The sequence below is a fragment of the Mobula hypostoma genome, chromosome 13, assembly GCF_963921235.1.
Source record: "Mobula hypostoma chromosome 13, sMobHyp1.1, whole genome shotgun sequence".
Classification (NCBI taxonomy): domain Eukaryota; kingdom Metazoa; phylum Chordata; class Chondrichthyes; order Myliobatiformes; family Myliobatidae; genus Mobula; species Mobula hypostoma.
The window spans coordinates 20461561-20488789 of record NC_086109.1 but is presented as its reverse complement, the minus strand read 5'-3'; the positions used below and the strand labels follow the sequence as shown (position 1 = coordinate 20488789).

Sequence of the window (27229 nt, the reverse complement as noted above, 5' to 3'; positions counted from 1 at the left end):
CAGATTCAGTAGTGTTGTTGCTCTGATCTAGGTGAGGACCTCATCTCAGCCTAATGGTGCATATGCACTGTGGGGTGCTCCTGTTCTGATCTAGTGAGATAATTTCTTGTATCCAGCTGAGGACCTCATCTGAGCCTAGTGGTGTGGGTGCAATATGAGGAGATCATGTTCTGATCTAGTGGGACAACTCCTTGTATCCAGGTGAGGACATCATCTGAGCCTAGTGATGTGGGTGCACTGTGGGGTTCTCCTGTTCTGATCTAGTGAGATAATTCCTTGTATCTAGGTGAGGACCTCAACTGAGCCTAGTGGTGCAGGTGTATTGTGAGGAGATCATGTTCTGATCTAGTGGGACAACTCCTGTACCTAGGTGAGGACCTCATCTGAGCCTAGTGATGTAGGTGTATTTTGAGGAGATCATGCTCTGATCTAGTGGGACAACTCCTTGTATCTAGGAAGGCACAAGCACAGATCCAGTTGTGCAGCTTTGTTTATCTCGAGGAATTGACAGTCTAACATGGGAGAAGATGTTCTGTTTTAAGTTACAGATTGCTTAGATTTAGTGTTGGGCGAGGTGGGGTGGGGAAGAAACACCTGATCTATGGTACAGATGTTCTGATCTGGGAATGCAGATGGTAGAACCAAAGGGACATGGGGGGGGGGGGTGGGAAATACAATGTGAGCTTGTTGGGAGGTTCAGAAGCCACAGGTCCACACCACCAGGTTCAAAAACAGTTATTATCCCTCAACCATCAGGCTCTTGAACCAGAGGGAATAACTTCACTCAACCTAACACTGAATTGTTTCCACAACCTATGGACTCACTTTCAAGTATTCTAAAATGCATGTTCTTGATATGTATTATTTATTGATTTATTATCATTATTTTTGTTCCTGTTTTGTATTTGCACAATGTGTTGTCTTTTCAATGTCAGTTGTTTGCCTGTCAGTTGTGAGCAGTTTTCCACTGAATTTTTTTAATGTTTCTTTGTCTTCACTGTGAATGCCCACAAGAAAATTAAACTCAGGGTAGTATATGGTGGCATATATGAACTTTGATAATACATTTCTTTGAACTTTTGAACTTTGAACCATTTCATTTGTCTATGGGCAGCAAGCGGAAACCAGAGACAGTAGAGAAAATCCCCACAGAGTCACAGGGAAAATATGCAAACTCAACACGGGCAGCACCAAAAGCCAGGATTAAATCTAAGTCTTTAGCACTACAAGGGAATGGCTCTACTGACTGCATGATTGTGCCACCCCAGTGGTGTTCTGATTGACTGGTGGAAGTACTTTGACCTTGGGTTGCAGGTGCCTTCAGCTGGGGTGCAGGTAGTTCTGATCTAGAGGAGAAAGTCCTTTTACCTAGCTGGGTAGGAGCACAGGAAACAGATGACCTGAATTAGGCGAAAAAGTGTTCTGAACTTGGGTTTGAAATGCCCTGAATCGCAGGTTCAGATGCACTAATCTAGAAATGCTGGTGTCCTGAATATATGCTCAGAACTTGGCGTGAGGTGGCTGAGCTGTGGTGCTGCACAGTCTCTGGTCTAGGGAAGATGTTCTAAGCTTGGAGTTCAGTTGGTCCGATCTAAGGGCTCTAGTGCTCTGATGTAAAGGGTCTCGTGCCCTGATCTGGGAGCACATGTGCTCTTATCTACTGGTGTAGATTTTCTGATTGAGGTGCAAGTACTCTGATCCTCTTATTTAGATATTCAGAGAGTCTGATTTTATGACGCCAACACTGTAATCTGTAGAACAGATACAGTTATCTTCAAGCAGGAGTCACAGGTGTTTGAAAGCAAGATTACAATGTATAAAATATTACAAAATGTCAGTTGACATCAGTACATTATACCTCGAGCTGATAAATTCTTTGGTTCCCTCGTTGTCTGGGATGACTACTGCTGTTATCAGTCTTTCAGACCTATGTGTGATGATTTGCCTATAATTCCCGGAGCCTAACGATCTCATCACACAATGCAAGTTCTAAAAACACGATCTTATTTCTATCTTCAATCATGATCTAACCTTTTTATGTGCAAATCTTCAATATTTTAAATGTGGACTGAGAAAATACTTAAAAGATAAGGCTAGTAACAAATTGCTGCATAGTTGTATCACCTGGAAAGTTAAAATATGTGGCAACAAATTATCAAATTTACTTTACCAATAAAACTTCCTTTAATTAAAAATAGTGAATGTCCTGATTTCCCTAATACAATAGTTGTTTGACATATGTAGACTCCTATACTATATAAATAAATTAAACTCCTAACTACTTTCTGTATTCCTCTGCTAAAAATGAACAAACCATTCCATTGCTAGATTTCATTTTAAAATAAGGTGGACCCTGTCTTGTCTGACTTTGCTTTAAGTCTTTCACTTTGTATTTAGCTCCCTATTCATAGCCAGAGTCTAACAGCACAGTGGGAGTGAGTAGCTTAGCAATTGCTCAGGAAGCTTCATAGCTTATTATTTGGTCAAAGCTTATTTTCCGCCTTCTACCCTTGTGTTGTCTTAATTTTACATATGCAAACACTACCATGTAAAAATACAGCAAAGATATTTTCCCCAGATCACTTCCTGGCACAAAGTTATGGTTAGGGATGAACTTGAGAGGATAAATACACTCTTCATTTTGTCAGACAGCACTGGGTTGACTCTGAAAGAACTACCTAATAGCCCCACACGCAAGGCCCTGCAAAAGTTTATCTTTTGCATTTATATCCAATGCACCTTTTAAATTACATTAACTTCTCAGACAGAGCACGCCAGATCATAACATTACATTGAAAGAATTCTCTTCATTTCCCCTTGGGTTCTTTTGGAGATTATCTTTAATTTGTGTCATCAGGTTATTGATCCTCAGGCCACTAGGCCGCTAGGAACAGTTTCTTTATTAAACCCCTCTTAAAAATCCATTCCTTTAGATGGATAAGCTATGGTAACATAATAATATGATTATTTGCTCTGGTTCATGAATTAGTAACAAAGGGACACCAACTCAGGATTAGTGGGGGAAATATAAAGGGAAAGTTTCCTTTCTAATGACTAAGAAGTTTGAAAACCAATCCCAGCTTTAGTACACATGACCTGTTCAAATAAGGGCTAAATCTGGCCTAGATCCATAGAGTGTGCAATAACCTGTCACTCAGCTTCTTCTCCATGGCTCAATGCCCACTGACATCGATAACAATTCCTTCTCCTCTAGCATTGTCCTCTGTTCTCCAAACACAGCCCTTTAAGTAAAAGTACAGCCTGGATCTCTCCCAACTCTCCTTCTTTGATTTGCTTCAGTTACTTTACATCTCCCTCATTATATCACAAAAAAGTCCTAGTCAGTAATTAATGACACCACAGAATCAGAGAACTGTACAGGTCACAAGGAAGCTGTTCAGTCCATCGATCTTAAGTTGACTCCCAGCAAAGCAATCTTGTCAGTCCCCTTTGCCTCTCTCCTTGTAACCCTAAAGACTGTTCAGTCTTGTGCCCAAAAATTAATTGGGTTTCTCTCTATCTAAAACAGTTTTCCTTATATCTACCCATGTTAATAATCCCTCACTTTAAACATATGACTCCTGGCCCTTAAATATCAGTGAATAGAAACAACTTTGCTCTATTTTCATTATCTAAACCAATCACATTCAGTGGGATCTTCCTTTACTCTGCCCGAAAGTGGCATCCCAAAATGTACATTTCATTGAAATGGAAAATAAATCCAGAGAAGACATTTTCCAATTGGAGGAGCGCAGGTTAGAAGATTTTAGAGACTCTCTAGTTTCTCTCAGTTTTATCTTTCCTGCAAACAACAGGAATTCTGCAGCTGCTGGAAATTCAAGCAACACACATCAAAGTTGCTGGTGAACGCAGCAGGCCAGGCAGCATCTCTAGGAAGAGGTACAGTCGACGTTTCAGGCCGAGACCCTTTTTGGATCTCCCCCTCCCCCTCCAACTTTCAAATCTCTTACTAACTCTTCCTTCAGTTAGTCCTGACAAAGGGTCTCGGCCCGAAACGTCGACTGTACCTCTTCCTAGAGATGCTGCCTGGCCTGCTGAGTTCACCAGCAACTTTGATGTGTGTTGCTTTATCTTTCCTGCATACTTTTCCCACAAATCTTCAAGTAATTTGATCCATGTAAGTCTGAGCTCTGAGTTTAAATAGTCTCCTTCCATAGATTATTGTTTCCCAACATCAGAAAACTATGGAGTATTTTCACTTTATATCCTCCAGTCTCTATGTGCAGAAAGAATGAACTACAGAGTATTATAAAGTTAATAAATAAATAATATTATTCAATTAATTTTATTTGTTATTATATGGTTTTGGTTGCATTACACCGGCTCGTTAATGAAAATATCCAATCAGCCAATCATGTGGCAGAAAATCAATACATAAAAGCATGCAAATATGGTGAAGAGGTTCAGCTGTTGTTCAGACTAAATATCAGAATGGGGAAGAAACATGATCTAAGTGACTCTGACTGTGGAATTATTGTTGGTGCCAGACAGGTTGGTTTGAGTAACTGCTTCCTTCCTAGCATGTTGCACCAGACAGTCAGCCATTCTTGTCTGGCGCGTAGTGTCAGGATTGGTCTCCTTTCAGATTAACCGGGTCACGATATGAAAGTTCCTGACTTGGTCTTAGTTTTTTATGAGGCCGGCACTGATACCACTGCCCCACCAGCCGGCCCAGTAACTGCTAATCTTCTGAGATTTTCATGCACAACAGTCTCTAGGGTTTACAGAGAATGGTTTCAAAGGTTCCAAAGGTACATTTAATGTCAGAGAAATGTATACAATATACATCCTGAAGTGCTTTTTCTTTGCAACCATCCACGAAAACAGAGAAGTTCCCCCAAAGAATGAATGAGAGTTAAATATTAGATCCCCAATGTCCCCCCCAGCTCCCCTCCCTCCCGCGCGTAAGCAACAGGAAGCATCAATCACCCCTCCCCCCACCGGCAAAAAGAAAAGCAGCAGCACCCACCACGGAGCACGCAGGTGTGAGCAAAGCAACAGCAAAGACACAGACTTGCAGTAACCCAAAGACTACTAGTTCACCCGGTATTTGACATACCATAGGCTCTCTCTCTCCCCCTAGTAAGGGAGAAAGAGGTGTCTCCCAATGGCGTAAAAAACAAACAAAAAAAATCCATTGAGCAGCAGTTCTCTGGGTGAAAACACCTTATTGATGCGAGAGGTCAGTGGAAAATACTGGTTCAAACTGACAGGAAAGCAACAGTAACTCAAATAACCATGTGTTACAACAGTGGTGTACAGAAGAGCATCTCTGAACGCACAACACTTCGAACCTTGAAGTGGATGGGCCACAGCAGGAGAAGAGCACTGAGTGTACGGACTTTGATAATAAATTTACTTTGAACTTCTGTAAGAACTCAATCATGAATGTAGCTCTTCAGATCTAATGAGGTACAGTCACTATTGTTGGGATTGTAACAGGCTATGATACTCAGCAAGATCCCAACAGCATTAGATTTATTGTTTAAAGATTCTATTTTTAATTGTTCATGGGAGAATAAATGATGGCCAGGAGATCAGGGAGAATTTCTTTGTACATCTTTCGAGTAGTACAGTAGGATTGCTTTTCATTTGTCTGGTAATCACTGAAACACTGCTCACACACTCAAACTTAGCACCACCTTGTTGATAGCTCTGAGTCACCTCAACAATTAGTCTTTCCAGCCGCACAGTTTAAGAGTTAACAATCTGAAATATTATTTAGTTTAATTAAATACGATTAATCCTCCAGTTTTTGATGGAAAATCCAAAATGATATGTAAGAAATTTTTATTGCAGGTTCTGTTTGGTCTCTATGGATGTTGAGTTTAAGTTGACAGAGTCCAGTGATGGGATCTGACATACGCTATTGCTATGGCGTGTTGCTAAGATTTATTAAGGTCCTGGAGATGTATCATAGCAGCTGCAAGGTCATTGTCGTTGTGTAACACGCCCAATCTTACCACAGAAACATAATCATGCTTCATGTTTTGGGAACTTCAGTTACTGTTGCATTTAGAAAGAGAGAACAGAATGTATTTAATTAACGGAAGTATTTCCAAATTATGTTTAACTTTTTGCCCTATCTTTAATTCTCAGGGATACCTGCAGTTTGGGAGCAGAAGGATTTCATTCTACGCCTACTAAATCAAAGACTCTTAAATCAGGAGAGCATTAATTAGCTGCAACTGTTCGGCTTTGGCCTTGATCGGACGGCCCTGATCTGACCGCACTCTGTCCATTTAGAGTACTTTCTATCCAAGAAGCCAGTAGTTGAAGTAGAGTCAGTGAGACCAGATATCAGCTGCTGTATTCTGTGGGGAATTTGCCACGGGAATGTGGGCTCAGATGATAACCCTTGCTGCTATTCTCTGTTATCGATGTTTCTATAACCATTTATGGACATTCTGGATCCATCATTTCTTTGTCCTATCACTAACCACTTTTGTGTTGGGACTATTATCCCTTTTTTTAAATTATTGACGCCTCCATCCGCTCTTGGGTGTTCCTCTAACCAATCTCCCCCTTCCCTGATTCTATCCATGCCCACTTAATGTTAGTTAAATCTCCATTTATTTTTCTGAAGGAAGATCACTGATTTCAAACATTAACTCTAATTTCTTCTCCACAGATGCAGCCTGACTATTTCGGTGTTTTCCAGCATAACCAGTTTGTATTTTGGATTCTGCCCAGTTGTCATAGAGACGGGCCCATGTGTTTCTCAGCACTGAACATGTGTGGTAACCTCTGCATTGATAACAATCCTTGCTGCGCCCTCCTAGGGTTTATCATGCAGTGCTCAGTATTCACTCTTTTTTACTCTCACTTAATCATTTTGCCAATGTCTCAAACAGTCCTATGCTGACTTTGATTTGCTCACTGTAGTAAAGTGCTTAACAAAGAGGTATAAACAGGTGAAGAAGTTGGCATCAGTGAACAATGAGACCAACAGCGACTTCCTTCAGACAGTTCACAAAACGACTTCCTTTTCTTCTTCCTCTTCTTCATTTAAATATGATCAGTTATTATTGGAACCTGTGATGTACATTCTGAAGGTGTGTTTTTGGGCCGACTGGGTGACATGGTGCTTTGCTGTCTAAGAGGGAGTTCGGAGAGGTTTAGAGCGGAGCGTGCGGCCTGGGGGTGGGGTGTGAGCCCATGAGCGACTCCGTTTCTCACCAATTTTACCAATTGTGTCAAACAAGCTGCTTTAAACCGGTGTGGACGAGAGCAGTAGGTGAGCGTGTGTTCACTGCTGTCTGCCTGTGTTTGACTGGTCTCCCTCTCTCTCGCTCTCAATCAATACTGCTTGAGGAGGGCGCCTGAATGAGACCGGTCTCCCTTTCACAGTTGCTCGCTACTCCCAGAGGAAGGTGCCTGCATTTGATCAGTCTCTCTCTCCATCTCGCTTGATGCTCCCAGAGGATGGTGCCAGGGTCTTGGACAAGGTTTAAACAGTGCAGTTTGTGGATTGGACTCTGCAGTTCATGTTATGATGTGTTTCTGGTTTCTGGTTACTCTATTTTTTATTGCTATTTTGTGCAATTTGGATCGGGGTGGACTGGCTCTGCAGCCTCCAGTCGATGAACGACACAGCACTAAGTAGAAATGAACTGAACTAAGCTGAACATTCCTAGACGATGTTTCACAGATTCTGTGGTTTGAGGTTTTATATTCTGTGGTTTTTGCCATTTGCGTGATTGGTACTTTTTTTGTGTGTTTGCTTTCTTTTTCTCGTGACTGTCTTTTGGAAGATGAATCTCAGGGATATATCACATACATACTTCGATAATAAATGTACTTTGAACTTTGAAATTATAAATGTGGTAAAAGGGGATAAAAGTTGTAAAGAAATTCAAAGACAAAGTAAGACAATCTACTTCTCCTTCCAACACTTCTATCCATGTTCCTGTCCAAGTATCTTTTAAATGTGGATCCTGACTGGTTGCATCACCATCTAATATGGAAATGCCAATGCACAGGATGGCAAGTGGGGACTATGACTATGCAAGAAGGGGACTAGTGAAGGAAGTCACCAAGATACCTATGACAATTCTGGAGGAGTTACAATCTTCAGTGGCTGAAATGGGAGAGACTGTGCATACAACACTGTTGCCTGGGTGCTTAACCAGCTTTATGGGAGAGTGGCAAAGAGAAAGCCACTTGTTGAAAAAAACTCACATGAAATCTCTGCTAGAGTTTGCCAGAAGGCATGTGGGAGACACTGAAGTCAGCTGGAAGAAGGTTCTATGGTTTAATGAAACCAAAATCGAGCCTTTTGGCTATCAGACTAATTGCACATCAACTAAAACACACCATCCTTACCGAGAAGCATGGTGGTGGCTGCATCATGCTGTGGGGTTGCTTCACTGAGGCAAACCTTGGAAGGCTTGTGAAGGTAGAGGGTAAAGTGAATACAGCAAAATACAGGGAAATCCTGGAGGAAAACCTGAGTCTGCAAGAGAACTGCAACTTGGGAGAAGATTTGTTTTCCAGCAATACAATGACAATGACTGGAATGGCGTAAAAACAATAAAGTTAATGTCCTGGAGCGGCCAAGTCAGAGTCCAGACCTCAATCCAATTGCAAATTTATGGCTGGACTTGAAAAGAGCTCTTCACTCATGATCCCTATGCAATCTGACAGAGCTTGAGCAGTTTTGTAAAGAAGAATGGGGAAAAAATTGCAGTGCCCAGATGTACAAAGCTGACAGAGACCAATCCACACAGACTGAAGGCTGTAATTGCTGCCAAAGGTGCATCTACTAAATTACTGACTTGAAGGGGATGAGTAATTATGCAATCCATTATTTTGTGTTTAATATTTGTAATAAATTTACACCAATTTGTAGAAATCTGTTTTCACTTTGACACAAAAGAGTCTTTTCTGTTAATCAGTGTCAAAAATCTAAATTAAATCCACTGTGATTCAATGTTGTGAAACAATAAAACATGAAAACTTCCGGGGGTCGGGGGGGGGGGGGTGAATACTTTTTATAGGCTCTGTATATGTCTGTGACAATAAACCTGATTCTGAGAAATTTGAAGACAAATAAAGACTGCCTACTTCTCCTTGTAAAATTCCTACCCATGTACCTGTCCAAGTACCTTTTAAAAGTTGTTTTTTGGCATTTCCCTCAGCCACTGCCTCCAACAGCAAGCTTCAATGGTAACAGCAAATGTGACCAATCATACCAATGGATGTATAATGGGCACAAGGTGGGCAGTTGACATGGCAATAGGAAATAGCCATGCTTGAAAAAGTGTGCCCACTTGTACAGCAGCTGCTGTGATTTGCTGGTTACGGGAGGAACTTATTGCGCAATGAACAAAACTATTTATCAATTCATCGTCGCATTGATTGTGTGAACTTATTGTGTTTAGTCAGATTGCTACATTCCCCTACACTACAACACTGGTACATTTTCTAAGGCAATTCTGGCTGTGACGCACTTGGGACCTGTGATTTCATGAATATCATCACTCTCAAGACCAGTATAATTTTAACATGTGGTGGGATTGTAGTTCAGTGCCCTGTTCATTGTGATCTTGTCGATGCCGAGGAGATAAACTACATGTGTCAGCCCCCACTCTTTTGTAGAAGAGGACAGCGGTTGGGTGGGGGTGTACCCTCTCTCAGCAATGTCTGGTGTTAAAGTCCAGCGTGTTCACTGGCAGCAGGCACGTCATCTCTATAGTCATAGATATCTATTGGTGACTCTTGACAGAAAGGCAAGATGACTTCCTTCATGTATATCATTGACTTCCTGTGTATTGAGGTTGATTGTAGCTTTCATGACAAATGGCTAAAGTGGAAAGGAGTGATTGAAAAGGGCCTGAAGCTACGCGAATATAAAATCACATTCATTCCTTCTCATAAACATACAGCCTGGATCCTTCTCTCTCGAGATCTAGTCACCTCTAATCTGACCAGTTGAGATGCTGGATTGCATCGTTCCTTCCTTTGCAATTTCATTTTCATTTCATTGCAGCATTTTAGTTTTCTGAGTGACTTGAATGAAAGCATTGCCTTGGGTAAGTCTTTAATGATATGACTTTGACCATTGTTTCAACAATTGGCTCTCATTACCCTCGTCACTGTTGCTCTCAGCTTTCCTCCACCTTCTCTCACCAATGATATTTCTCCATTGCTCCTACACCTGGATTTCAGAATTTATCATCTTTACAATTTTCATTCCTTTCAGTTTCTGGCAATAAGGTCTGTCCTCAGCTTTGCCATGCTCTCTAGACAGTTGCCTCATGATAAACACTACATGCCCCCGGTCTCATTTCTCTATTCTTTCTCCCCCAATGCATTCCTCTCCATCAGTTGCTCCTCTTCCCCATGATTTCAAGACTCTAGTCCATGCCTGGCATCTGTCCCTCCAGTGTCAGCTGCTGACTCTGGTGACACAGTCTAGAACTTGAGCACCACATGCATACAAAATGCTAGAAGAACTCAGCAAGTCAGGCAGCATCTAGGGTGGGGAATAAAAAGTCGATGTTTTGGGCTGAGACCTTTCAACAGACCCTTATTCCCCCTCCATAGATGCTGCCTGACTTATAAACACAAAATACTGGAGGAATTCAGCAAGTCAGGCAGCATCTATGGGGGGAATAAACAGTTGATAGTTTGGGCCAAGACCCTTCATCAGACACTTAGTTCCCACCATGTCCTGCCTGACTTGCTGAGTTCTTTCCCCCTTTAGTTTATGTTACTCAAGATTTCCAGCATCCGCGGAACCTTTTGTGTTTACAGTCCAGCTCTTACCTGCTGCCTTGTCCATGACGCAGTAATCAGGTGAGTTTTCAAAGTACACCAGCTCGTTTTTGATCAGCCTGCCCGAGTGTCTGTTGGTGACAGTGAAACCTGTTCCATCCTGGTTCATAGTAACTTGGATTGCCAGGTTATATTTTTTCCTCAGGTAATCTCCAGTTTTCCTAAAGTCCGACATTGCTAACCAACAAGTCCGCAGTGTACAGGAACCACTGACTCCGTGGCATTTACACTCCAGCTTCATGAACCGCTTTACAGCCTATGAGGGAGAAGACAGCCAGAATTATAACAATGAACCTCTCATCAACTTCAATAACTTTCAAGAGTACGTCATTCTAACAGGTGGGCCTGTCCAGGTGTTTGATAGGACAATGTAAGTGGAACTTTACTCTAAATATAATCTGGTATATAACCATATAACAATTACAGCATGGAAACAGGCCATCTCGGCCCTTCTAGTCCGTGCTGAAATGTCACCATTCCTCCTAGTGGACCACAACCTTGTCATTGGGTTTGGAGGCTTGTGTGTCTGGATGACCCAAGGCTTTATGCTTTGGCTCCTGGTAGGGTCACCCATGTCAAACAGATCAAAGGGTAGAGGGCAGACTAAGAGTGGCCCACTAGTCCTCCAGGTTCGGGAGTTCGGCTCAAGGCTAACAACCCTGACTGGTCAAACAAAACTGTTATGGAAACAGCAACAAAGAATCCTTCTACGTCTGAGTGTGACGGTATTCCTGAGTCTCCACCCAGGACTTGCATGACTGACAGCAAAAACCAAGAGGAAGCTACTGACGTGATGAAAGAAGCCCTGAACATGGCCAGAGATTGAGAACCTTCATTGCTGCCCTAAATGCCCGTGGGTATAATGGGCAGTAAGTACTGCAATCAAGAATAGGACAAGTAGTATTGGAAATAACTTTCAGCCAGCGTTCCAGAGTGATGCACTGAGGATGAGATCACAATGCAATGTAGATCCCATCTCATCCCTGTCCAATTGAAATCAAATGGACAGGAGGTGAATGAATTCTATAACAGGTAGGACATCTGAACAATTGTTTTAATAATAAACAACAGAAACGCAGGAAACCTCATTAAGTCTGCAGTACCTGTAGTTAAAATTTCAGGTTGCATGAGAACTTAGAAAGAGAGAGAACAAGTTAGTTTTAGGTTGCCGAGAAGGTGGGGTGGGGGTTAGCATTGGATAGGACAAAGGTAATATCTCTGATATTGAGCAACGCAAACAAAATTCTGGAGGAACTCAGCAAGTCAAGCAGCATCTATGGAGAGGAATAAACAGTCTGATTTTGAGGTCAGGGGAATAAGTTGCAGTGGGGGATTGGTTAATGGGGCAGTTAGAGGGAGATGAAAATGAACTATGAAATGGGGGCAGTTAGCATTGAGAATGCACACAAAGGAAGGTAAAAACTGTGAAATTTAGGGTTATAGGACATGTCCAGCTGTGACTGATTTGTTGAGTGATTCAATTTTTGGTCTGTATATTAGATTTCCAATACCTACAGTTTTTTGGTGTCCGGTGGCATTATCATCTGTGTTGTGAAACTATCAAGTACTGCCTGTGTTAAGGTAGATTTTGGTCCATTTTTTTTCCACTAATCTCACTCTTTTAACTCTTCTCCAGTTGAACATCAACCAAAAATGCCCGAGGACAACTTAAGCAACTGCCTTTCACCACAATGACTCTATTTCCAGTATACGTCATGTGTCAGTATGTCATACATCAGACTAACATTCTTGTTCTGTATCAGGAAGTTGTGATTTCAGGTCTCATTCGAGATATTTGAATGCATATGTCATTCTGGTCCCCCTAATGCACTGCTGTCAGGTGCTGTACTACAGGAAGTGCTGACTTTAGGGTCAGACTTAAGACTGATTTATACTTGTGCGTCAACTCGACGCTGTAAGTACAGCATCGCCACAAAACCTACGCAGAGCCTATGTGGATCCCTACACCGTAGCCTGACGTGCACCTCTCCCAAAATGTAACTACGTGTCGCAGCAACGCAGACCGCAACAACTGTGATTGGTCCGCCTGGTAGCATTGCATTTCCTCCTACGCTGCAACAGCTTCCCTTTGGGCGACCGAAAGGCAGGGAAGGAACTCTGGCTGCAATGCTTTCCATAAATCTTTACAGACCTCTGAAATTATGGAGGACACATTTCGCTTTTATGAAAAAAGACGCTTGCTTTAAAATTGTTTACCCCGAGAAAGACTACCATGACCATGAAGCCTTGCGCGGGCAGGTGAGCGCGCATGCGTGACGTGCCCGATTTGCAGAGTGACGCAGACACACCAACGCACAAGTATAAATGCTCACAATGCACGTAGGCCACTTGCGTAGGTTATGGTGTCGAGTTGACGCAGAAGTATAAATCAGCCTTTAGAACTAATACTGGTCTCTCAGGTGGATAGGAAAGATCCCACAGGAGAATTTCAAAGAACAGCAGGGAATTATCTATGATATCATGCCTAATATTCACCCTTCTATAAATATTTCCAAAATAACAGATTATCTGAGGAATAGAATTTTACCTATGAAGGGAATCAAAGGATAAGGGGTTGCTATATAAAAATGACATTGAGTTAAAAGATTAGCCACAGTGGACCAGGTGTGAGGATCTGAGGGAGATCTTCTTCACTCAGAGGGAGGAGTGAGTGGAATCAGCTGCATTGGAAGTGATTGGCACTGGTTCAGTTGTAGTATTTGAGAGAAATTTAAATGCAAGAGGCACATGAAGGGCAATGGTCTGGATGCAGGCAGATGGGACTATGCAGAAGACCTGGGTACACATAAACTATAGGTGTCACGAGCCCTGTGGGCCTCTGGTGGCGTGTCACAGAGCTTTGGGTTTCTCGGTTGTTCGAGCACCTCCCTTTACCGAATGTCTTAACTAGAGTCGTTAAGCTCTTGTGCTTTCTGTTTAATCTTGTCAAGTTAATTGTGACTGGCACGGGTTTCCCGCTTTCTATGATTTTACGAGGACTCTTGTTTAGCGCTGATCACAGAATCCTTGGGTTTTGATATTTGTCCTGTGGCGTTGCTCAGTCGTTTCACCGATGCTCTGTTGGTATTCCTATGTTTCTCGTTTCCGTCTCTATATTGGAGTCCACCATTCCTTCGCACCTCAGTTCAGTTATTTTCCTGGGCTCACCATGACAGAACCTGATGATCCTCCACACCTGGGTTGAATCATTGGCAAGGCTCACCATGGCAGAGTCTGCCATCCTTCTGCACCTGAGTTCAGTCATTGCCAGTGTTCACCATGACAATAGCGGAATGGTAATTTTGGATTGCGTGTTATGTCATGACTCAGGTTTGATTAGGAAGCTTAAAGTAAAGGAACCTTTAGGAGGCAGTGATCATAATATAATAGAATTCACCCTGCAGCTTGAGAAGGAGAAGCTAAAATCAGATGTATCAGTAATACAGTGGAGTAAAGGGAATTACAGAGGCATGAGAGAGGAGCTAGAAGGGGACACTGGCAGGGATGATGGCAGAAGAGCAGTGGCTGGTGCTTCTGGGGGAAATTCAGAAGGTATAGGAAAGATACATGCCAAAAATGAAAAAGTATTCTAAAGGGAGGATGAGACTGATTATGGCTGACCAGGGAAGTCAAAGACAAGATGAAAGCAAAAGAAGAATATTGCAACAATTAGTGGGAAGGTAGAAAATTGGGAAGCTTTTAAAAACCAAGAGAAGACAATTAAAACGCCATAAAGAGAGAAAAGATGAATTGTGAAGGTAAGCTAGACAATAATATAAAAGATAATATCATTTTTTTCATATGTAAAAAGTAAAAGAGAGACAACTTCCAGGAGGGCCTCAACCTTGTCATGGTTTGGAGACTTGTGTGCCTCAATGACTTGGAGAGCTACAGTCATTGAGGCTGGAGTCAGGGCTTTATGCTTTGGCTATTGGTAGGGTTACCCATGCCAAACAGGTCAAAGGGTAAAGTACAGACTAAGAGTGGTCCACCATTCCTCCAGGTTTGGGGGTTCGGCTCAGGGCTAACAACTCTGACTGGTAAAACAAAGTTGTTAAGGAAACAGCAATGAAGAATCCTTCTACATCTGAGTGTGATGGTATTCCTGAGTCTCCACCCAGTACTTGCATGACTGACAGTAGTGAAAACTGAGAGGAAGCAACTGACATGATGAAAGAAGCCCTGAGCACCACTAGAGATGGGGGACCTTCATTACTGTCCGAAATGCTAACAGCGTAACATTTCCAAATTCCCTGCCTGCTGTCTGAGGTATTCTCCTAACAGGTTGTCCTTAGGTGCCATCTTCCTGGCATACTCATGGATGTTTTGCATTTCTTCCAGGACTGTGGCCTTGACACTTACAAGTCCCATCCTCCTTGATTCCGGCGGGTGTACAGTTGCTTGACATTGGACTTTGGGCGGAATCCTCCATGCGTTGTTAGTAATTTCCAGGTCTTGATGTCAGTGGTTTCCAGTTTGTTCCTAGGCCAGCACACTATTGCAGCTGGGTATCTGATGACTGGTAGGGTGAATGTGTTGATGGCTCTGATCTTGTTCTTCCCATTCTGCTGGCTTTTTAAGGATCTGCCTCACTCTTTGGAGGAACTTGGATGTTGCAGCCTTCCTTGTGTCCTCATTGTGGCTTCCATGCACCTGCAGGATCCCCAGGTATCTGTAGCTGTCCTGTACACCTGGTATGTGGCCTTCAGGTAACTCTACTCCTTCAGTCTTGATGAATTTGCCTCTGTTCACTACCATCCAGCTGTACTTTTCCAGTCCAAATGGCATCCTGATGTCTCTGCTGTACACCCTTGTCAGGTGGTTTAGTGAGTTAATACCTCTTTCATTTCTGGCATACAGCTTGATGTCATCTATGTGCAGGAGGTGACTGATGGTCACTCCACTCTTGAACCTGTACCCATATCCACTCTTTGAGATGATCTGGCGGAGGAGGTTCACGCCTATGCAGATCAGCAGTGTGGATGATGCATCACCCTGGTATGTTCCACATCTGATGGATACTTGTGTTATTGGCTTTGAGTTAACTTCTAGCATTGTCCTCCGACAGTCCACTGAGTTCTTGATGAAAGTCCTTCGTGTCTTGTTGACCTTGTGCAGAGATGGGCATTCCAGGATCCACGTGTGGGGCTTTGAGTGTTATGCTTTCTGGTAGTCGATCCAGCCTCTGTTTTGGTTGGTTTGCCTAGTCTTGGGAGTCTCGCATGACTGCTTTGTCTATCAGTAGTTGGTGCTTGGAGCTGCTGGTTCCATTACCAATCCCCCTCTGAGCAGGGCTCAGGAATTTACACACGTTTCTTCAGCCTGGTGGCTATGATGCCTGCTAGGAGCTTCCATGTTGTTGACTGGCAGGTTATAGGCTGGTAGTTTGATGGCGTTGCTCTTTTGTGGGGATCCTTCTTTATGAGTACTGTCCTTCCTTGAGTTAGCCAGTCAGGATGGGAGCCTTCTTCAAGCAGCTGGTTCATCTGAGCTGCTAGCCATGTATGTAATGCTGTTAGTTTCTTCAGCCAATAGGTGTGGATCATGTCAGGCCCTGGTGATGTCCAGTTCTTCATACTTACCACCCATTGCCGAACATCTCCTGCAGTGATGGTGACTGGTTCCACCTCTGGGAGGTTGCAGAGGCTTACTTGTGGGTCTTTCAGCCATTGGGCACTGGTGTTCTGTGATGCTTCTTTCTCCCATGTACTCTTCCAGTACTCCTCAGTTGCTGCTTTGGTTGGTTCAGGTATGGCATGTTGTCGCTCTGGAACTGTGTGAATAGTTTTCCTGGTTCCTTGGAGAAGAGGACATTTATTCGTTTGGCATCTACATCCTTAGTGTACTTCTGTAGTGTGGTATCCAGAGCTGTTAACCATTGCTGGGCAGTTTCCAGGGCTTCAGCTATGAGCATACCACTGTACTTCCTGAGATGAGGTGAGTCTTTGGTCTTCCCACCTTTCTACAACTCAGTTAGTCTGTTAACTTCCACCCTTGTGAATTTTATCTTGGCTTCTAATCATCATTTACGGGGGGGGGCGCGGGGGGAGAATTATAACAGTACTCTTCACTGTATTTCATCTTGTAGCCCAGCATTTCTAGGACTGCTGCTGCCAATGCATATATCAAGTTATTGGTGTCAGTTACGTTGCAGGTTGCAATTGTGAGGAGAGGGAGAGGGATTGCTATTACTAAGGAGAAGGTGCTTGGGAAGCTGTAAAGTCTGAAGATAGATAAGTCACCTGGATCAGATGTTCTGAAAGAGGTAGCTGAAGATATTGTGGAGGCCTAAGTAATAATCTTTCAAGAATAACTAGATTCTGGAATGGTTCCTGGAAAATTACAAATGTCACTTCACTCTTTATGAAGTGAGGGAGGCAGAAGAAAGGAAATTACAGCAGACAACAAATATTTCAAAAGTGTTGCTTCCTTAGAATTATTATTTTTGTTTATGATAGCTTGAAACTGAACACAAATAATTTCAGAGTACTTGTATCACGTAAGAATTTGGAGAAACAAGAAATTAACTTTTATTGAATATAATGTGTTTAATTGTATAATGGTGCTGATGCTTTGCAATAGTTCAACTAAGCTAAAAATGTTTTATTGATGATTTTCATTTGTACTCAGTGTCTGAGGCTTCTTGCTTAAGTGTTCAGTAATGGATTCCAGTTGCCCTGATACCGTCTCTCTGTGACTGCAATGTCCTGGTGAAACCTTTCACTGTGCTCTTCTCTGAGAGTGCCATGGTTTGCAGGGAAGAGTCTAAATGCAATGCAGAAAATGAATCTTTAGTGACCTGTTGCGCTTCATGGTTTTGTATGCATGAAGCAAGTTGTCAACCTGCTGCATGTAGTTTAGTGCTCTGTAGCTGCCAAGAAAATTTTCAACAACATTCTTGAATGCCTTCCATGCAATTTTCTCCGGTGCCATTAGAAGCTCTTCAAATTGCCTCTCAAGGATGATCTGCTTGATTTGTGGACCAACAAAAATGCCTTCCTTAATTTTGGCATCACTTGTTCTGGGAAACATCTGCCACAAATATCAAAATCCTTCACAGGAAGTTTTGTGTCTGATGACAACAGGTTCCATCCTTGCAGTCCTGAACCCAATAATTCTTCTTTTGCCTTTAACAAACCCAAGGCTCTGACCAGGTCATTTAACTCAGATTGAGTAATCAGATAAGGCTCACTTAACATAAAGGATTCAAAATTTGTATCTGTATCTGTCTCCCATGCCTCCTCCAGACTCCTAGTCCTGTTTTTCCAAAATCTGTCCTGCCATGCAGCAATCATCCATTCTAAGCATGCCCTGGACAAGATGGAAAACTTCTCAGCTTACATTGTGGGCAACGTTTTAATTGACTTGAATTATGAATTGAAATAAAAAATATAGGTGATTTAAAAAAAAGGTGCATGATAGCAAAATGTCATGGTGATTTTCATGATAAGCAGCCCAAATACCATAAGATACACCCAGAAGTATTCAGGAAACAAAATCTTTGTCCAGTGTTATACGTCAGTTAGCCTGACTTCAGTGGTTGGAAAGATGTTGGAGTTTATTATTAAGAATGAGGTTTTGGGGTACAATAAAGTAGGCCAAAGTCAGAATGGTTTTCTAAAAGTGAATCTTGCCTGACAAATCTGCTGGAATTCTTTGAGAGAATAACAGACTGGATAGAGAAAGGAGGTTCGGTGAATGTCGTTTATTTGGGTTTTCTGAAGATCTTTGATAAGGTCCCGCCCATGAGGCTGCTTACCAAAATAAGAGCCCATGGTATTATGGGAAAGGTAGTAGAATGGACGGAAGATTGGCTGACTGGCAGGAGGCAAAGAGTGGAATAAAGGGGACTGGCTGCAAGTGACCAGCGTTGTGTCAGTGTTAGGACTGCTTTTCACATTGTACGTCAATGATTTGGATGTTGGAATTGGCGGCTTTGTGGCCACAGTTGTGGACGATACGATGATGGGGGGAGGAAAATTTCTGTTGCAGAAGGACTTTGACATTTTTGGGGAATGGGTAAAAGAGTGGCAGGTGCAAAATAATGTGGGGAACTGCATGGTCATACACTTTGGGAGAAGGAATAAAGGTGTGGACCATCTTGTAAATAGGAAGAATGTCCAAAAATCAGAGCTGTAGCAGGTCTTGGGAGTTCTCATATACGACTCCTCAAAGGATAACTTGCAGGTTGTGCTGATGGTATGCAAGGCAAATGTAATGTTAGCAGTCATTTTGAGAGCACTAGAATACCAAAGCTAGGATGTAATGGTGAGGCTTTATAATGCATTGGTTAGACTGGACTTGGTGTATTGTGAGCAATTTTGGACCTCTTATCTAAAAAAACAATGTGCTGGTCCAAAGGATGCTCTCAAGAATGATCCCAGGAATGAAAGGGTTTGTGGTTTCACCCTTTTTCAGTAAAAGCTAGCTGAACTCCCAATTACATCTTTATCTCATAACTTCAATCTCAGAGATCAATGATGTTTCTCTTTCCACAGATGCCACCTGACCTACTAGATTTTTCCAGCATTTTTATTCCAGATTCGAAACATGTGCAGTTTCTTTATGATTTTTAGAGGTCCTAACAGTCCAACCTGCAGCTCCAACCACCCTTCCCCTTCCCACCATCTCTGCCAGAAAAATTATTAGGGATGAAAAAGGAAGACATCTCTTTTGATGGACTATGGTCACCTTTTTATTCAGATCCTGGTTATTAACTCACAACTGACCATGTGGCGAATAGAAAGGAGGCCTTTCCCTATCTATTACAGTTATATTTCACCAGTTTACAACAATTACCTGAAAATAATGCATAAGACAATCTAACAGGACAGCGGAGTGAGTGAAATATACCTTTATATTTCCTTTGAGACTTATTTGAGTATTTTATATATGGCCTACACTATAAAATTGCTGATGAAATACTGTTCACTGTGATAACTGATGCAAATTGATTTAAAAGTTATTAACCCCTTGAGGGTTGTGTTTCCTTTGCATGTTTTGAACATGTGTCTGTTGTCTCTTCTGCATCTGATACCAATCTCACTCCACTGGCACGTTGCCTGATACAGAAATCAACAGCTGTTTTTCTTTTAATTCTGTTAAATGCTATTTGTGTCTCTTGTTAAATGACAAAATGTTAAAGGTTTGGCAGGCAAAGTAATGCAGGATAATGTGTGTGCAACAACAGGAGGGGGCTATTTACTCCCTCTGTTTTTTGAGATCATAACTGTTCTCCATAGCTTTGCACATATCCCTAAAGAAAGTCAAAGTAAGTTTATTATCAAAGTACGTACACTCACTGGCCACTTTATTAGTTACTTCCCGTACTGAACAAAGTGGCCACTGAGTGTATGCTCGTCGTTTTTCTGCTGCTGCAGCCCATCCACGTCAACGTTTAGAGATGCTCTCCTGCACACCACTGTTGTGTCATTATTTGAATTACTGTCATCTTCCTGTTGGCTTGAACCAGCCTGGCCACTCTCTTCTGACCTCTCTCATTAACAAGACATTTTCACCCACAGAACTGCCGCTCAATGCATGTTTTTCTTTGCGCCATTTTCTGTAAACTCTAGGGACTGTTATGCGAGAAAATTCCAGGAGATCAGCAGTTTCTGAGAAACTCAAACCAACCTGTCTGGCACCAACAATCATTCCACAGTCAAAATCGTTTGGATCACATTTCTTCTCCATTCTGATGTTTGGTCTGAACAACAACTGAACCTCTTGACCATGTCTGCATGCTTTTATGCATTGAGTTGCTCCCACATGATTGGCTGATTAGATTGCACGAAGTGCATGAATGAGCACATGTACGGGTCATTTAATAAACTGGCCACTGCGTGTTTATGTCCCCATATGCTACCCTGGGATTAATTTTCTTGCAGGCATTCACAATACTACAAAGAAGTACAATAGAATCAATGAAACCCTACACAGACACTGCCAAACAGTCAACGTGCAAAATAAAGCAAACTGTGCTAATAGAGAAAAAATAGTAAGTAAGTAGTAGATAAATAATGCTGAGAATATGAACTGTAGAGTCCTTGAAAATTAGTTGATAGTTGTGGAATTAGTGTTGAGGTGAGTGAAATTGTCCATACTGGTTCAGAAGCCTAATGGTTAAAGGGTAATAACTTCCTGAACCTGGTGGTGTGTGTCCTGAGGCTCCTGTAACTCCTTCCTGATGGCAACAGCGAGAAGAAAGGCCCTGAATGGCGGGGGACCTTGCTGATAGGTGCTGCCTTCTAGTGGCAATACTCTGGATAGATGTGCTCGATGGCCAGAAGGACTTTTCCTGCTGTGGTCTTGGCCATATCCACTACTTTTTGTAGGCTTTTCCCTTCATGGGCAGTGGTGTTTTCATATCAGGCCATACCAAATTTTTGGCTCTTAACAGTTGATCAGGTGTCCCCTAATGGTGCCATTTATAACAGGTACTGTTGGGACTGTGGTCATGCTGGTAAACAGAGTATTCAATTAAGCTTCTGATTTGCGCCTTGTAGTTGGTTGTCCATTGTATCCATTTGGCTGGTCAAGTTCCATTATATAATGGATTCCCATAAAAGTTTTCTCTCCCTCCTTGTCTTGGCTCTATCATGTTCAATACGTGATCACTTTACAGCTATTTATTCTCTGGGGAATCAAACAAACTTTTTACAATCTATCATACTTAAGCTGTGTAAGCAAACCTTTTTATCAATAAGTGGTCAATTGGAGAATGGGAACATTCATCTGTGGGAAGTGAAGGAAATTGAGTGTAAATACATTGTCACCATTGCACCAATGGCACAGATAGGACTAGCCAAGTATAAGAGATCTGATCTGATCTATCTGATGTTGAATTGTGTAACTCTTGAGGGAGGAAACCTTCAATTAGAAGAAAATTAGACACAGACGGGAGACAAACTGGGACAAGAAGGCAACCATAATTCAGCATACAATCTTGGCTTGGATTTGAAAATTATTTGCAGATTGGTGTTTCCAACAGCAAATAATGCTTTTATCTCACTAAGGGATTCACTTACAGTATATCTGTAACTAATAAATATTGATAGTTATTTTCTTTATAGCAATGGCATTTTACCTTTCAGATAATTAATTGCCTTGATATCAATAAATAATTAGTCTGAATACTAATCTATTAAATAATATTAGTTCATCTAATAATGTTAATTGCATCAATTATTTATGCTGTTCATTTATAGCTCTATCAAAAACACTTAAATCATGCCTTATCCGAATAATTAATGATCTTCAATAATTAAGTTTTATATCAATAGTTAAATCTTCTCTGAATAAATAAAGCGACATCAATAACTAATAGCTACCCATCAATAATTAAGATCTTGAGATCGACGACTGCTAGGTTACTCTAAATAATTAATACATTTTTACTGATAGCTAATAGCTTTTCCTCAATAATGAATCCATTTGCTTAATAATTAGTTCTTTTCTATCAATTATTAATCTCATTACTTCAAGGATTGCTCTTCCATTAATAACTAACTTGCTTATACCACCAAACACAGCAATAAATGGGGAAAGAGTTAAGGGCTGAAAAAGAAAACAGATTTTTGCTGAATGGTTGACAAATTTTAAATCTCGAGCTGGCTCCTTCAATCATTAGACTGGTTGAGTAGACCACAGGGCTACAGTGTTACTTTTCTCTGGATTTAAGCATAATATTACAATTATTCCAATACTAGTTCTGCTAATGTTGCTTCATGGCTCACCGTCCTGCCGCATCGATTATTGTGGAGATTCATCAGTGCCCTGGCATCTTTCTCCTTCTTCTCCTTGGCATCCACAAAGGCTTTGGAAAACTTTATTCCATAGTTTATGTTGTCGCTGCAGCCTCCCCAGTCGAATTCCCCTCTCGAGTCGCGGGCCTTGCCCCTCTTCCGTGGGTCACAGCCGCAGGTATTCAGGTCCCCTTGGCTACAGGCTCGTGTGATGGCATACACAACCCCAGCAGAGGATATGGCATAGACAAAAGCAGCCTCCCGGCTACCTGAAGCGGAGAGGAGGAAATAGTGAGAACAATGTTAGATTTAGACTTAGCAACTAACCGTGCTGTCTTCCTGTACAGCAAGGCAGAGGAACAATTAGTCCTGGCTTGATATCTATTACGAGGGGTGATTGATAAGTTTGTGGCCTAAGGTAGACGGAGTCAATTTTAGAAAACCTAGCACATATATTTTTCAACATAGTCCCCTCCTACAATTACACACTTAGTCCAGCGGTCATGGAGCATACGGATCCCTTCTTTGTAGAAGTCGGCATCTTGGACCTCCAGAAAGTGGTCCACAGCAGGGGTGATTGATACGTTCGTGGCCTAAGGTAGAAGGAGATGTTATTAACTTCAAACTTTCTGCATAATCACTCAAAGAGTTGAACTGCAAATGCATGTAACGAAAGCTGTGTAACTCACCTCCTTCTACCTTAGGCCACAAACTTATCAATCACCCCTGCTGTGGACCACCTGGAGGTCCAAGATACCGACTTCTACAAAGAAGGGCTCCACGACCGCTGGACTAAGTGTGTAAAGGTAGGAGGGGACTATGTTGTAAAATAAATGTGCTAGGTTTTCTAAAATTGACTCCTTCTACCTTAGGCCACGAACTTATCAATCACCCCTCGTATTTTATTCACAGATATGAGCAGCACTAGCAAGGTCAGCACGTAGTATCTATCCCTGGCAGTCCTTGAGAAGATGTTGGAGGGGCTTCTTGAACTTCTGCCATTTGTCGGATGATCTGATCCAGCTGGTAACAGTGTAAATAAGCTTTGGTAGACCAGTGATGATCAGGCTACTTCTGAATGTGCAAAAGTAAAAAGTAAGAAGACATAAAATTAAAGCTACACCAATCTGCCATAACATCAGGAAGCTGTGATTGCTGGGATACTGAAGCAATCCTGGAAGAGGCTTTGTTTTTTGTTTGGCTCCATATCCCTTTAAACCCCTCCAATCTAATGTGGTAATGTGAACACAGTCACTGGAGAGACGCAGCTTGTAGATATGAAGTAGTCTTTTATTTGACAAAAGGAGACACAGCAGGCATGGTACTGAGATCCTTTCAGAGGAAGAGATCTATTCAACCCAACATTACATGACATTTTATATGTTAAAGATCAAAGGACAATTCTATATTTACAATATATCTACAATACTTCCTTTGAATTGCATATAAGTTTCATACCTCCTCCTTCGCACCCACACTATAGACACCCAAAATGAATGCTAAATCAATATAGTCTAGTTTTTTAATTAACTGCTGTTCATACCCCTAGGAAACTATTGTCCAGAGCTACATTTTAAAATTAATCTACAGTCCACATTCAGGTCTAAAGATTGTTTACTGAAGTTAGCTGCTGAAGTTAATATTTTGCCATGCACCCTAAGTCTAGAATATGCTCTAACATCCAAACGTCTTTTAAATGTTATTAAATTATTGGCCAAACGCAGGCCAGTGGGACCACCTTAGTGGACACCATGGTCAGTATAATGTTTTGTAACTCCAAAATATTAAACTGTTTCCATGCTGTAAGACACTATGACCAGGGAAAATGAACACTTGAAAGATTAATAACTTGAAATATTAACTCCTTTTCTTCTTTTACAAATGGTGTTTGACCTGCTGTGTACTTCTACTCTTGATTTTGTTTTAATTTTTGGCTTTGTGGGTTGGAACCAAGGCAGGGAAACTATGTGGAAGGCCTAGAGCAGCCTTGATCTGTCTGAATTGTGGAGTAACATTAAGTTGCTGGATTGTCTTCGCCCGTTCTTGGATGTAGTGTTAGCAGGGCTCTTTTGTGTTGTTGCATCTCTAAGTAAAGAGACAAAAATAGACTATAAACACAACATTCTTTATGGAAGACAGTAATTTTCAACTAAACGGCCATGCCTATGTGCCATTATGGATCATTATTTATACTGGGGATAGATGTCAGTTCTTATAGATTATCCAAATGAATGAACCATCCCAACTTGTGAGATGATTCACAGTGCTCTTAGGTAGGGAGTTCTGGGACACTTTCTCAATGTCAAAATATTCAGTGGCTCAGAGGACAGGAGATGATTGAAATGGGACCTTTTCTGGTTTGCTTCTGGTGACTCGTGTATTGCCACATGGGTCGGTGTCGGGACTGCTTCTTTTCATTGAAACCTATCGAATATTGAAAGGTCTGGATAGAGAGGATGTGGAGAGAATGTTTCCTATGGTGGCGAGTCTAGGACCAGAGGGCACAGCCTCAGAGTTGAAGAATGTCCATTTACAACAAAGATGAGGAAAAATTTCTTTAGCCAGAGCGTGGTGAATCAGTGGTGAATCAATTATTTGCCACATACAGCTGGGCAGGCCAAGTCATTGGGGATATTTAAGGCGGAGGTTGATAGATTCTTAAGTAATCAGGAAGTCAAAAGTTATGGGGAGAAGGCGGAATGGAGTTGAGAGGGGTAATAGATCAGCCATGTGAAATGGCAGAGCAGACCTGATGGGCTGAATGGCCTAATTCTACTCCTCAGTCTTATTATGGTCTTAAAGGTCATCAACCTGTAGCGTTAACAGTTTCCTTTTCCACGGGTGCCGTCTGCCCTGTTGAGTATCTGCGGTATTCTCTGTTTTTATTTTAGATGTGATGATATTTCCTTGCACCTGCTGCACTTGCACTTCTTTGTGGTAGAGGTCAGGGATTTGAGAGGCGCTGCCAAAGAGTCTCTGACAGGGAGGGAAGTGAAACTTTCACAGGGATAGATGGATTACTCTGCAAGGTTATGGGCACCGTGAAGCAGTTTTCTTGTTCTCATTAACCACAATCATACTGTCTCCTTTTCACAGGGCTGGAGGACAAAGTCATTAGGCCTAAAAAAAGAGGTGGCTGACACCAGAAGAAGGGATACGGTTTCTTCTATCTATTTAAACTTGACCTGCAATAATTTCAACAGTGTTTTCAAAACCGCAAAAATATTGACCACAATCAGAAGCCAGAAAACTGAGCATCAAAGGAATTGACCAATTATTCCCGATCAGAGTGATAAAGAAACCTGTAACGTAACTCATTATTATTTATTTGCATTTCAGGATTTGAGTCTTTACTGACAAGGCCAATGTCCATTGCCTATCCCGCCCTGATCTTGATCTTGCCAGCCATCGCAGAATTAACTACATTGATCCGTTTGAAGTCATGGAATAGACCAGGTAAGGAGAGCAGGTTCCCTCTTAGGAAAAACATTAATGAATTAATTGTGTTTTTTTAAAAAACATTTTTCATATGATTAACCTTGAAGAAAACTACTTCTTAAGTACCATGGGCGGCACTGTAGGAAAGCAGTTAGTAACACTATGGTAACGCCAGTGACCCAGGTTCAATTCCTCCCTGCTGTCTGTAAAGAGCTTGTACGTTTACCCCATGCACGTGTGGTTTCCTCCGGGTGCTCTGGTTTCCTCCCACATTCCAAAGGCATACAGGTTAGGGTTAGTAAGTTGTGGGCGTGCTACACTGACATCGGAAACATGGCGACACTTGCGGTCTCCCTCCGGCACGTCCTCAGACTGCGTTGGTTGTTGCTGCAAATGACCCATGAAACAGTAAGTTTTGATGTTTCATTGTATAATAAAACTAATCTTTAAGTTATTAATTGAAGTTCAGTTCCACAGTTTCCGTGGCTGGATTTGAATGCTAATCTGGATTATTTATTCTATAATCCTGACTCCACTGTTTGCTTTAAACACAGGCATAGGTTCAAGATCTTTCAGCATAGAAACACTAAGGTGCAATTTAATATTTAACACTGGAATTACAAGGGCATCTATAAACTGAAATGTTTAATAGCATTTGTTTTAACCAGCACTTAAACTGGGGCATTAGAGACATTTAATTTCTTTCCATTTTTCCCACACACAGAGCTTCACCATTTATTTTCTCATGAAGGGTGTCAAGCTGCACTTACATAATTTATTGAAGGCATCTAACTGTTAACATAGAAGCGTAAACAGCAGTAAATCTGTGGCAGTGCCTCATTCACTGCGAGGCATGTTATGTCACGCCCCGATTCCACATCGCATTCTGGGCTTTGCTGCACCGTGCTAACACTATAATTTCACCCAGTTCCACTCTCACCGTCTTTTATGCCTTATTCGCTCCCTTTATGTGCAGGATCGCTGGAAAAGGCTGATATTTATTGTCCATCCTTAATCGCATTTGTGAAAGTAGCCGTGAGCCACCTTGCTGAACCATTGAACCTCATCTGGAGAGGATATTCCCACAGTCAGTCAGGAGTTCCAGGATTTAGTCCTAAGGGCAATGAAGGGGGAATAAAATATTCCCATGTCAGGGTGATGTGGTAGTCCTGACGAAGGGCCTTGGCCCAATATATCGACCGTTTCTTCCTCTCTAGATGTGGCCTGGCCTGCTGTGTTCCTGCAGC

General features: G+C 41.9%; 1 protein-coding gene across 1 annotated transcript in view; it reads right to left on the bottom strand.

The window, feature by feature from the left end:
* wnt2bb (wingless-type MMTV integration site family, member 2Bb) overlaps positions 1-27229 on the bottom strand; it is a 90955-nt gene that overhangs the window by 19947 nt on the left and 43779 nt on the right. The window contains exons 4-5 of the mRNA XM_063065407.1: positions 22536-22813; positions 10792-11056 (exon numbers count right to left, since the gene is read on the bottom strand). Of these exons, the coding sequence (XP_062921477.1) occupies positions 10792-11056; positions 22536-22813 (543 nt within the window). The remainder of the gene's footprint in view (positions 1-10791; positions 11057-22535; positions 22814-27229) is intronic.